The sequence below is a fragment of the Mytilus edulis genome, chromosome 7, assembly GCF_963676685.1.
Source record: "Mytilus edulis chromosome 7, xbMytEdul2.2, whole genome shotgun sequence".
NCBI classification, from domain to species: Eukaryota; Metazoa; Mollusca; class Bivalvia; order Mytilida; family Mytilidae; genus Mytilus; species Mytilus edulis.
This window is the reverse complement of record NC_092350.1, coordinates 3,173,806-3,187,387: the sequence shown is the minus strand read 5'-3', so window position 1 is coordinate 3,187,387 and position 13,582 is coordinate 3,173,806. Positions and strand designations below refer to the sequence as shown.

At 33.1% G+C, this 13,582-nt stretch overlaps 1 protein-coding gene across 1 annotated transcript; it reads right to left on the bottom strand.

Moving 5' to 3' along the window:
- Positions 1 to 12,969, bottom strand: LOC139529744 (nucleoporin NUP35-like). Its single transcript, XM_071325616.1, has 11 exons — positions 12,850 to 12,969; positions 9,815 to 9,924; positions 7,697 to 7,812; positions 6,800 to 6,905; positions 6,197 to 6,254; positions 5,747 to 5,858; positions 4,320 to 4,373; positions 3,579 to 3,648; positions 2,343 to 2,471; positions 1,755 to 1,913; positions 1 to 1,355 (listed from the first exon to the last, which is right to left on the bottom strand). The coding sequence occupies exons 1-11, from the start codon at positions 12,875 to 12,877 to the stop codon at positions 1,278 to 1,280; spliced, it is 1,020 nt and encodes a 339-aa protein (XP_071181717.1). The 5' UTR covers positions 12,878 to 12,969; the 3' UTR covers positions 1 to 1,277.
- Positions 12,970 to 13,582: the final 613 nt, after the last annotated feature.

The following is a 13,582-nucleotide window of genomic DNA, read 5'->3' as shown; positions in this document are numbered from 1 at the left end:
TTACTTCATATACCGGGTAATCATTTATTTGTTCAAATATATACAATACATTAAAATATAAAAGAATATTTTATCACAAATAATCATTATTTCCTCGTATAGTAATATAGCTATATATATACTATCTAAGCCAGCATAAATTTAAAGTTTTATCAGATAAAAAATATTTTCTTGTTATATGGTTTTTACGTGTAGTAAATATCACTTACTGGTGATTTACCCATAAATGTTAGCAAAGTATAAAAACTGTTAAGCAACAGTTGGGAAAGTCATACATAAATTACACAATTTTCCAAGGAAATTAACCTCAATATGAGATGAACTAAGGAAGAATGATAAATATATTGTCATATTTAACATCAAGAAATACGTAAACTTGGGTAAAATATACATGATTTAATAATATAAAATATTAAATTAGGAGGCAAAAAGAATGTAGATGTTTTATTTTCCATGAGCCAACCCTCATTTATGTATACCATACATCTGGTTTTATTTGTACATCTTACAGTGTTACGAACATATTAGTCAGGGAAAAATGAAAAAAGTTTAAATTACCTATTATAATTTGAATACTAAAAACATAAAGAGATGTGGTATGTTTGCCGAAGACACAACTGTCCTATAAAAGAAAACAAAATTCTCAATAAGTAAAATTGAGAATGAAAATGGGGAATGTGCCAAAGGGACAAGGTGTAACCCCTTGCAAGTTACAATTAAGTAACAGCTCAGTGTCTGACATTAATTTATAAGAGTTACTCTAGCATGAAATATATATCAAATTGACCTAGTTTTTACATGGACTGTAGCTTCTTTACAATATATGCAAAACTTAATGAGTATGTGTGAACATACGAAAGGTCAGTAAACAGAAGAGTTCTCTATATACTCAGCCTCCAACCCTTACATACACCCATGATGATCGATGATGCACATAGCAAAAAACAGCATACAGCATTAAAGTTCTGACAAAGGATATGTCCATCAATCAATACTTATATAATTGAAATGTTTACATTAATACATTATTACTTGCTTCATTTGATCTTATTCAACTAAACATTATTTACATCATCTTTGATACATGGTTAGTCCTACTCTAGCAATACATGAAAGCCCTTTATCAACTCTTCATACTTTTGATTGATTTACATGATAATATATAATCTCAGCTGACATTTTTCACTACAATACAAAGTTTGCAGATCAAGGTGTTTTCGATGTTAACTTTTCCCCATTGCACAGAACCCTGTGATAATGTCACCGTGTTATCTTCGTCACCAACCAAACATATACTCCATAGCCTTGGAGGCAAATGTATTGGACTTCTGAGGAACTTGGTTGTTTCTTACTACCTGCAAAAAATAAAGAAAAAGATTTTGAAATAATCTTAATAAAATTGAGAAAGGAAATGGGGAATGTGTCAAAGCTATAACAACCCGACCATAGAGCAGGCAATATGCATGTCAACTCATATTCACTTACCTGAAATATATATAATAAAAAAAGGTTTTGGCACATCTTGAAATTTATATATATAATTTTAGTTAATTTAATTATGCTTGAGAGTATATTGATGAAGATACAAGAAAAATAGTTTCTTTGTAAAAATTTAAAAGAAGCTGCACAACCATTGAATATTCTGTGGTTTTAATTTTTCTCTGACAAACAATTGATTTCTAATCTAAATAAATATATTTTTAATTCAAAATGTTAAAGGAACTGAATACAAATACAAAAAAACCTATAGTTACATCATTTTCACTCCTTGCTGATTTATAAGCTGCTGTCAATGGTCTGATAGGTGTTCCCTTTGATGTCCCAGGTGTTCCTTTTGATGTTACAGGTGTATCCATTAATCCTAATACAGGTGTTCCAGAGAAAGAAGGATTCTCCTTATCTTCCATCACAGACTGAAATTAAACAAGTTTGGTTTCATACTAAATATATAATGTGTTCCTAATAAATGGAAACATCTTGATATGAATTAGATATATAAGAAGGAATGCTTTCCCTTAGATTGTGATATTAATTAGATACTACATACACAAGGTGTTTTCTTTGTATATTTGGTTCAATCAATCTGACTTGATACTTTATACATGTATTTAAATGTATAACAAGGATAGAAAAAAAGAGCCTAGGGTTGAAATACATGAAACATCTGCAGATTTTTTTTAATCTTAAATGAAGCATCATCACAATTTTTTCTGAATAATTGCCTAATTGGCAATCATACCACATCTCCCTATTTTTATAATGGGTTTTTCATTTTGGTTAACTGAGATTGACTTTTCTCTCTATTTGGAGCCCCCAAGTAGTTTTGATGAAAATACACTTACTTTATCAATGCAAGGAGTAACGCCAACCATTATATTACCAGCAAACATTCTACCATTTTTACTTAGAGCTTTTTTTGCCTGTAATTTGGACTGGTAATGTAAATGCATCCAATTTCCTTCAGTAGCTATCTGCAAATCAAGAATTAAAATGTAAATACATAACAATATGTGTTAATAAATAATACTTGAAAATAACAATTAAAATCAGTAATAAACAAATAGTGCACACGCTCAAAATTCTCGTCTACTTAACTGACCATGATTGATTTTATTCTGAAATTCTTAAGAATAAAATTTGTTAGGGTTCCACGGAACCTGGTATCTCGCCTACTTTTGCTGTAAATCGCAGGCTCAACAAAAGTGAGGAAAAAAATCAATAAAAATATTCCTCTTGATACTATCTTTTGATTGTAATAAGCTTCTGTCTAAGTTTGGTAAAAATCCAGGATAGTTTTTGAATCTAATTAATGTTTTAAAAACTTTAACTGCAGACTGTATGTAATGTTAACTGGAAGAAAATCTAAGTCCATTTATAAGTAAAATACGGAAAAAATGGATTTAATTTTTTACAAAATTTACTTCTGGATACTATCTTATGATCATAAACAAGCTTCTGTCCAAGTTTGGTACAAACCAAGGATAGTTTAAGAAAGTTATTAAGATTTTAAAAACTTTAATCACAGAGTGAATGTAAAGTTTCCCCGCAGAAAAACTAAGTCCATTTTAAAAAAAATACGGAGAAAATGGATTTATTTTTTTACAAAATTTACTTCTGGATACTATCTTATGATCGTAAACAAGCTTCTGTCTAAGTTTGGTACAAACCCAGGATAGTTTAAGAAAGTTATTACGATTTTAAAAACTTTAACCACAGAGTGAATGTAATGTTTCCCTGCAGAAAAACTAAGTCCATTTATAAGGAAAATACGGAAAAAATGGAATTTCATTTTTACAAAATTTACTTCTGGATACTATCTTATGATCATAAACAAGCTTCTTTCCAAGCTTGGTAGAAATCCAGTATAGTTTAAGAAAGTTATTAAAATTTCAAAAACTTTTAACCACAGAGTGAATATTTGTGGACGACGCCAACGACGACGGAATGTAGGATCGCTTAGTCTCGCTTTTTCGACTAAAGTTGAAGGCTCAACAAAAATGGAAATCAAAGGTTCAGATATTCACAAACACTTTTGTAAGTTAATCAAACTATTTTGAGCATTATTATTCATCACTTACCACATGTTTGACAATGTTTCCATACTGAGAAAACTGCTGGAGTATAAAGGATGCTGCTGCTGGTGGAAAACTGAAACAAAATAATTATCTCCCTGTTAAAACTATCCAGGCTTTATAGCTCAGAAAACATATTTAAATGTATACAACATGTACAAAAGAGAATTCTGCTGCTATCAAAATACAGAAAAGATAAATTAGCTTCCCTGTTAAGCTTCTCTTATCACTAGAAGAATGCCTATTTTTATACCAGACAATTCTGCTTCTATCAATACATTAAAAAGATAAATCAACTCCCCTGATATTGTGCTCTTTACACAAATATATAAATTAACAAACAAAAAATCAGATATAAAAAACATACCTTTGATAAATTTTCAATACTTTCTGTATTAATTTAGTCGGCTATATAACCTACACAATGGACTTGATGGTAACAAATGCTCAACAAACCACAAAGAAAAAGGGAAGAAAAACAAAGAATGATTAGCTTGAAGTGACAACAATTTGTCAAAACACAATCAAATATGTCCATGTGAACTGTCACTTTGTGACCTAGCATTCTGTAAATCTGACTTAATTTGTCAAGTTGACAGACCTTATGTCAAAGCTAAGGATGAAATACAGAAAGTTGTTGAGTTTTAGCTAAAAAATCACATAATATCAAAAAATGGTAAGCTATTATCATTATTATCGGTGTTTTAGATAATATTTTCGTTAAACATTAATCACAATTTAACATACCCAAAAACTGTAATCCAGGTTTCATCTAAAATATCTTCTGATGTCAAACTTTCCCTTTAAAACAAATAAATATAAAAATTATAAATCATGTTTATGGCTTGTGTAGAAGCAAGAATTTGTAGCAGGATTTTCTGATATTTCAGTAAGTATAACCACAGACCATTTGATTTTAGATACCATAAAGAATGGTTACAAAATTGAAGTGATACATATTGTAAATAAACAGATAATGCCCCTGCTTGCATATAATATAAAGTTATAAAGGGACAAAACTGACAAACGGTAAAAGTGACACTTCTCAAATTTGTACTTGATCTGAGTTTTGTGGTAATAGGCATTGTTTATAAGTTTCATAACATTTGGTTGAGGTAAACATACTTTAAGTTAGAGAATGGAAACAAAAAATTCAGCAATTTTTCCATTTGAAAAGGGGCATAACTCTAGAACGTTTAAAGTGACACCACCAAAAGATCTGTGTTTTGTTGTATTGAGTATAAGTTGCATAACATTTGGGCGAGGCAAACGAAAGTTAGAGAACGGAAACCAACTTTGGGATGTATGTACCTATAGACAAGGGTAAAACTTAATGCTCCATCCACACGGCGGGGGTATAAAAACTTAATCCATTCTGAAAATTAAAAATTCTTTATTTAATGAAGAGCAGAAACTTTTGCGTGAAAGTAGCATTGATTAATCTTTTGATTGATTGTTGGTTGCTTAACGTCCAGTGGCAAATATTTCATGCATATTCAGGACGAGAACAAGTTCACAATAAATACAATAGGTAGGTCTTGAAATAATAGAGGCCATCTGGGATGATGGTTGGGAAAATTTGGACTGCCACTGGCAAATGAGGGTATATTGGATAGGGACAGATATTTTCCCTTGCAACAGGCCACCTATGGACCCCTCAAAGAGTTGTTGCAAGGGTTCTTAACGTGCAAAGAGCGTGGCACTCTCCTAACACGAGGCATCAGATTTAACGTCCCTAATCTGACCGGACGTGACTGCGAAATTGATATATCCCTCACAGCCAAACAGACGCCCCACTTCGACAAGCGTTTACTGCCGGTCGGAAGAAGACCAAGTGACCATATTTCTATTCCCCAGTCACCCTTGGGGGTGATTAATCTTTTGATAAATCTGACCAGTTTATTTCTAATATGAAGTAATTTATATGTTTTGAAGTTTGGTGTGAAATCCATTTTCATTGAACTAGTACACATTTAAATAAGGGGCCAGCTAAAGCCAACCCCTGGGTAAAGGATTTTCTTGCTGTGTTGAAGATCCAATGGTAGCTTTTGGCTGTTTTTCTGGGCTTCAGCTGTTCTGATTTTTTATCAGGTTGTTGTCTCTTTGACACATTCACCATTAAGGTTAATTTACCCCTGATTATAGAATGAATCCATCTAAGCAGGTTTACCTACCCCTGAGTATAGAATGGGTCCATCTGAGCAGGAGATGGGGGTAGTTTAGTATTTGCTGCCAAATGGAACTGTGACGTGTCATTCATATTTTCCATTATACTGGAGGAAAGACCTGAAATTAATAATATCAATAGAATAATTATTCTTTTAAGATATAACAAAAAAATCATTCATGTAGCCCTAACTTTGAAACAAGTCAAGGCAACCTGATATTATGGTATTTTTCAGATTAGCACAATAATTCTATAAAACATCTAAATAAAAAATAAACTGACCTACTAACCTTTATTCTTATCCTACTACAATGTATAACAAACAATTATATTTGTGCATAAAGTTATATATGATATATACTAACTTTAACTTCACTTTAATCATGTTAATAGGAAGGTCAGGTTTACAATACAAAAATAGAATTCCAAAGAACGTGCTACATTAAATAAAGTATACCTGATAGTGGTGGGGCACAAGCACTTGTCCCAGGTGTATGGAATCCTCGTGAAGGTGTCTGAAAATAAAATGTAGCAATATGTCAGATCATGTACACAATCAGCTTAACATTATCTTAAAGTTAATAAGGATCAATTGTTCCAATACTTCAGGTTTTGTATAAAATCAAATTAAGAATGAGGAATTCCATCAGAAAACTACATCATGCCATGCATACCAGTACATTATAATTTAGTGGTTGTCATTGATTCATGTCTGTCATATTTTTTTTGGTAAGTTGTGTATTGTAATAAATTAAACTATCAGTTTTCTTGTTTTTCTTTTTCTAACTATTAGGTATTGGTTTTTCTCATTCTTAAAGGCTGTATGCTTTTATCATATATTTTTTTTTAATTGTACTGTGAGAAATTCTGTGTTTTGATTCAAGATAGTCTTAGTTGAATTCTCTCATCTATTTTTTTTATACTGAGGATGTTTTATAACTTGACATATTGTCTATTGCCATGATTGTTGGAGTCCTTACAAGATGTCTTTTTTCTATTTTGTATGACACAGCCTTGGGTTGCTTCTTACCCCACACTTTTTGTTATTGATAATAATTACCTGATGGAATGAAGTAGCGAATGGACTAGCTGTGGATGGACTGCTATATGACATCAAACTCTTTGTAGGTGGTGCACCAGGTCTTTCTTTTGGTCTGATTGTTTCTCTACAATTATCATGATTATATCATTATTTCTGGGGTTAAATCACACTTTCTAATCAGTCATATCTACATGTAATATGTCTACATGGTCTATTCTTGATGTTGTAAGGTTGCGGTCTCATTGATGTTAACCTCAGCCTTTTATGATGGATGGCTGATGAACATTTAATGGCAGGCTAATTCATATAAATTCAGGTGGATATGATGACGTCATTTGGAAATGAACCCTCCTTTTCTAAAATGACATGCAGTGCCATATTTTTAACTTGCTAGTTCAAACGTACCATTCTCCTAGACACATAACTTGAATAGTCTGGTATTCATGGTATTAGGTTGTAGTGTTTCAGTTGAGTATAATACATTTTTTACACTTTTTTAAAACTTTTTAAAAAGTTTTATTGGTATCTTTTATGTCTTCAGGTCATTTAAATCCTGACCAATGTCAGGTAAGAACCAGGTAAGAAAGGCATAGAATATTTTATAGCAGGCTATAGAAGAAAAAGTAATAAAAGCTTTGTTCCTATTTCAACGTGTAAGTCATGAAGATAGTGCATCATATAACTTTCTTTTTCAAATATTACACCCTAAAAGTATCCCTTGGTCATGCAGCAATACAAAACACGAAAAAAGGACAAAATTACATTTTACCTGTATTCCAAAGTGTTGGTGACTATCAGATTATGACTTGTCTGCCATGGTCTTTCTGACATTAAACAACTAGAACTTACATAATTATTTTATTGCACATGGATATTATCTAGCTATACCAAGAGAGGGGTCAAGTCATGTCTTACCTGGGTCCTGGTGATGTGATATAACTGGCACTCAATGGTGAAGTTATATTGCTACCTCTGTGTGCTGACTTAGGAGGACTTGGGCTTGTAACTGCTGACCATAAACGTGTACTAGGCTGTAAATAAAAGTATACACGATCATGTTATATTCATTTACAAATTGTATACTCATATTATTTAGTACAAAAATAACAATATATCAGTTCTCTTGTATTGAAGGCTATCATAATATTGAGCTCATCTCCTCATTTTCATTTATCAATGTTTACACAAGAAAAAAACATGATAGTTGTTTACTTCTATGTCATTTGGTATCTGCTGCCATGCTGGAGAGCTGTCTCATTGGAAATTATACCACATCTCTTATTTTTAAATTGTAGTTTAAATTTAAAAACCATGCTAAAATGTACATGTACATGGTTAGCAACAACTATCAAATTCAATGCAGTCATAATGGTATTTGTTTCTAATTCATCGTATCAATAGAAAAAAGAAAAACATTTAATATAACAAAACCACAGACTGAGATGACAACTGCGTGCTGATGATACTGAAAAGTATGCATGTCGTTTCGTAACCTGATAGTTTCGTAACTACGTCGATTTGTAACTGAGACGTTTCGTACCTGGTGTAGTTATATATGGTTATAAAGTGTTAGTTTAAATGAAACAGTTAAAGTTATTATTTATAAATGATCAAATTGTTCATCTAATAATAACAATATTGTAATGCCAATTGTGCCTTGACAGTTGATGGAATTGTAACCACTGAACCAGGTGTAGAAGGATGATTATGTTGTAGTTTGCCTGGAACAAAGTTGTCACCTATTTGGCTAACCACTGCTGGACACCTGTTATTTTTACCTCGTACACTCAGTTATGACTCTAGGTGGTGGTCAGCGTCTAACAATATACTGAATCTGAGTCACTGTCACTGAAAAGGTTTGGTCTGCCAATAAGTACAAATGTATATCTGGCGAGCTTAACACCTGACCTGTGTCAAAGTCACTGAAAAGGTTTGGTCTGCCAATAAGTATATCTGGCGAGCTTAACACCTGACCTGTGTCGAAGTCACTGTCACTGAAAAGGTTTGGTCTGCCAATAAGTATATCTGGCGAGCTTAACACCTGACCTGTGTCAAAGTCACTGAAAAGGTTTGGTCTGCCAATAAGTATCTGGCGAGCTTAACACCTGACCTGTGTCGGAGTCACAGTCACTGAAAATGTTTGGTCTACCAATAAGTATATCTGGCGAGCTTAACACCTGACCTGTGTCAAAGTCACTGAAAATGTTTGGTTTGCCAAATATTATATCTGGCAAGCTTAACATCAAACCTGTGTCTGAGTCGTTGAAATGGGCTACAGGTGTGGCTGGTCTCTGTGAGACAAAATCATGATCTGATTCTGAATCACTGTATGCTACAAGACTTAGTGGTCTAGGTTGTTGTTCAGTTGGTAAGGGTTGGTCTACAATAATGCATTTAGAGATTGTACAACTTGCAAAAGATGTCAAGAGCTTAGGTGTTCCTTCTGTAGTTGTAGGCTCCAATATCGTCAGACTAAAAACAAGAAACATGAAAGAAACAACATATGATTAAAAAAAAAAAGATTAATAAAGAACTCAGCAACATAAACATGATAAAGATGAGTGGTGTCAAGTATTAGAGACATCAAAGCACGTGACAGAAGACTAAATACTTTGATAAAGACTGGGTACATCTAAATGATGATGGCCAATTCAAATTCTTCTGTTCTATTCGCATGTGTGCAAAACTGTACTTGTAAAGTGTAAAATTATGTGCAATCAATTATTTAATAAATAAATATAGATATATATGTACATCAATAGGTCTTTTTATTATTTTTTAAGTATAACCTACGACTCATATTATTATTATATATTGATATATACGGTTACAAAACGTCTCAGGTACGACCTAGTAAGTTACGAATCGACTAGTTACGAAACGACCAGGTTACGAAACGACCAGGTTACGAAACGACCTGCACCCACTGAAAACTGATCCTGGGCTTATATCTAGACTATTGCTTAAAAAAATGATGTACAATCACTTAAATCAGTCAATGTATGTTTAATATCATGATTATAGGATAATTACTGATCCAGCGTGTTGTGAGGTTTCACCCAGAAGAAAACCTGGCAGGAACTGGGATTGGTGGGGACTAGCTGGACTATTAGGAGATCCCATCATCATAGGACTGGATTCTCCTGCAAATATATCAAAATGTAAAACAATAAAGGATAAACATGATCATGAAGTACAAATGTATGTTTAAATTTGTCTTTTTCTTGATGTCATAATTTGAATTATTCAAGTGATCTTGAAATCACTGCCCCTGACTGACACATGATTGATTAATACATTGTACGGCTGACTAAGTGTCTACTAGTGAAGGGAAGCAATCCAGTCACACTTCCCCCCACCTCTAGTGGCATCATACATGTATCATTATGACTCGTAAACACATACCACAGCTTAAATTTCTCTCTAACAACTGAGGGTTTTTCAGTTGGGCCCCAATGTAACTGGAAAAGCATGAATTTCATTATTACCAAATTGCTCGTCTCCACCAGGACTCATGATAATATCCGTCTTACAAGGCAGCACTTGAACCTCCTGAGCTAAAGAAGTACTTCCTTAACTTGACCGTTAACAGCTGTCTAAGTATCTACTAGCTAAGGGTAGCAATGCCGTCCACAGGCACTTGTTTCTATCCATACGCAGGTCGACTATACATATAAATAGAAGAAGGTGGCTAACGAAATTTTTTTTAGGTCACGACAGTCTCCGCTTGGGACGCTTTTTCTAACCTTCAACTTAATGCTAAAAATCCCTACCTTATATGAATCGATTCAGTGAATATTTTCCTTTAACACTAAACTAATTTCATAATCCCCACAGTGTTCCTCTTCACGGTAATCTACTCTCAATTCACTAAACCATGTCCAAAAGTTCAACTACCATCTTTTCAATGTATCTACTTCCGGTTGTGGGAAGAATGCTATCTTTTTAAAAACGAAATGATTCTGTAAAATTACCAGCTTATTATTTTCATTATCAATATATTTTTAAAGATGAAATTTCACCGAAATAAGTACATTTATCGTTGTTATAAAAAAAAGCCAGAAAATCAGAAACTAATTTGAATGAATTCGATAATACTAGAGAATTCCGAATGTATATGGTATTAACTCTAAAGAATTTCATCGATCTTTTATTTTGGAGGTAAAAAACGTATTCAGATTCATAAGAATTAGGGGAAAGAAACTGAGTCAATGAAAACGAAATAAATTTACTGCGATGTCAACCGGAAGTAGATACATTGAAAAGATGGTAGTTGAACTTTTGGACATGGTTTAGTGAATTGAGAGTAGATTACCGTGAAGAGGAACACTGTGGGGATTATGAAATTAGTTTAGTGTTAAAGGAAAATATTCACTGAATCGATTCATATAAGGTAGGGATTTTTAGCATTAAGTTGAAGGGTAGAAAAAGCGTCCCAAGCGGAGACTGTCGTGACCTAAAAAAAATTTCGTTAGCCACCTTCTTCTATTTATATGGATAGTCGACCTTCGTATGGATAGAAACAACAGTGTTCCAGCTAGGTTTTCAAAAGGGCAGGGTGCCAATCCTGAAAAAGGGCATTTAACGCGCGATATGATAATATGAAAAGGGCATATTTTAATAAAAGATGTTAATCAAACATTTGTGTTTATTCGTTGAATCACAGGTTATACAAGAACAACATCTTTAGCCCATATAGAACTCTATCTTTCTACTTTTAAGGCTGAAAAACTTGTCAAGCAGCTTGTCACACAAGTTTTTTTATCATTGCTTGGCACAGTTGAACTTTATATGCAGAATGTTTTGAAAGGAGATCTGTTTCATACTGTTTCTACCACATTTTACCAGTTTCACCTTTCTACCCCTGCTGTGCTTGATGGCAATACAGCACAAAACAGCTGTGCTCAGTAAATTCACAATTTTAGGATATACATGATATAAAGCAACAGTGAAAAATAGTATCAAAAATAAAGAATACAGAAAAAGATGACCAAGGCACCCTACCAACACTGCTACTAAGACCCTCTTTAACTTTTCTCATAACTCTAAATAAATACCTAAACATACATATTCTTAAGCAAGAAGTATGGAGACACATTTTAGAATATGTAAATGGGTTACTCAATGCTAGGAAAAAAATCAGATTGAGTTATCTTTCTTTATTCGGGTGTGCTCCTTCTTTGGAGGATTATAAACAGTACGTAAATATGATGCAAATATGATCACAATATGGCAGCCGATTTTGTTATTTTCGTATCAAAAATGAAGGCAGTCAATGACAAATACGTCTGAATTTTCTGTTTATTTTACAGAAAACAAGTAAAACAATGTCTTCAACGAGTTTATAATGGTTTTCCAACTTTCTGTCATTACGTTTCTTCCATGAAACTACGGTAAACATCGCAAATTGTGCCCAAGTTGTTGTATGCACATTTCTTCAAAGATAATTGCCGACTGACCGATTCTATTTGAACGAATTAATGTTGATGATCATTAATGACCCATCCGATAAACGGATTACCTATAACAACAGATTATGACACCAGTTGTAACCATTGATTAGCTTGGGGTGGTAAACAAAGTCATAATCTTTTCCCCAGGTAAAATTTAGTAATTAGCGTATCATATCAATACGCAAATTAATATGCAATCGATCTTCAAAAAAGGCAGGGCGCCCTGGAAACTGTAAAAAGGGCACAGGGCGCCGCGCCCTCTGAAAACGGCCTAGCTGGAACACTGAACAAGTGCCTGTGATGCCGTCACAGACCAATGTATTTGTCAATTTTGAATGGGGACATATGGTTGAACCCCCTCTTTTATCTTTAATTCTTGGTTTGGGAACCCCTTTTAAAATGGCTGGAACCGCTCAGTACCAGTATGTTTAGTATCTAGTAAACCATATAATGACTTTACATCACTACATGTCTTTTCATGGGATGTAGTGTGCATAAATTGTTGACTTAATGATTGACAGCCAAACATTCTGTCTCTGACAGTGCAGTGCCTGTTTGGTGTTGTCCGATATATCACAAAGTAAATAAAAAATCAATTTGTCTATGTTTTTTTACCATAACTGTCAAAAGTATGACTCATCATTTCCTTATTAATAAGCAATCCAAAGAAATAATAAAGTTATTTTCTTTTGAACTTTCAATTTTCGATCAGAAATTTGTGCGCATGCGGAGGAAATGAAATCTGTAAAAAATATGTCGGTATGGAGATGCAAAATTATCCGGATTATTTTCTGACCATTTGTATTGCAATTTCCTAGTTAATAAACGTATTTACACTTTTGGTATTTAGCTGAATCTTGCCTCCGAATGACCTGAGATCTACTCCAAATCACCTTTTGACGTCAAGCAACAATCACTTTTAAATTGTGACGTCAAATAATTTAAATTATGATGTAAAAGTTTACGGGAACCTGTGTGATTTTACGTAATGGCGGACAAATTTGCATACAAGTGTAAATACGTCTATTATTGACCATTGATTTACATAACTAGGAGTAGTCCTAAGTTGAAGGTGATCTTTAAATATTCATCGTGTATAAATGTTTATACAACAGAAATAAGTAAATGCTTTCCAAAAAGCTTGTCTGACTTTAGCATGTTTAGAATCTATTTTTTATGAACTAATCTATTTTTTAAGTACTAATCTTATCTATTAAATTAAAAGTCTGATACCTTTGATAACTTATTCCTTTTTGAATCCCCGCCTCTTTGGAGAGTATATCCATTATTTCGATATGTCAGTAGAACAGGTGCTATCTATAAAATTTCTTCTTTAAGTTTCTAGCGA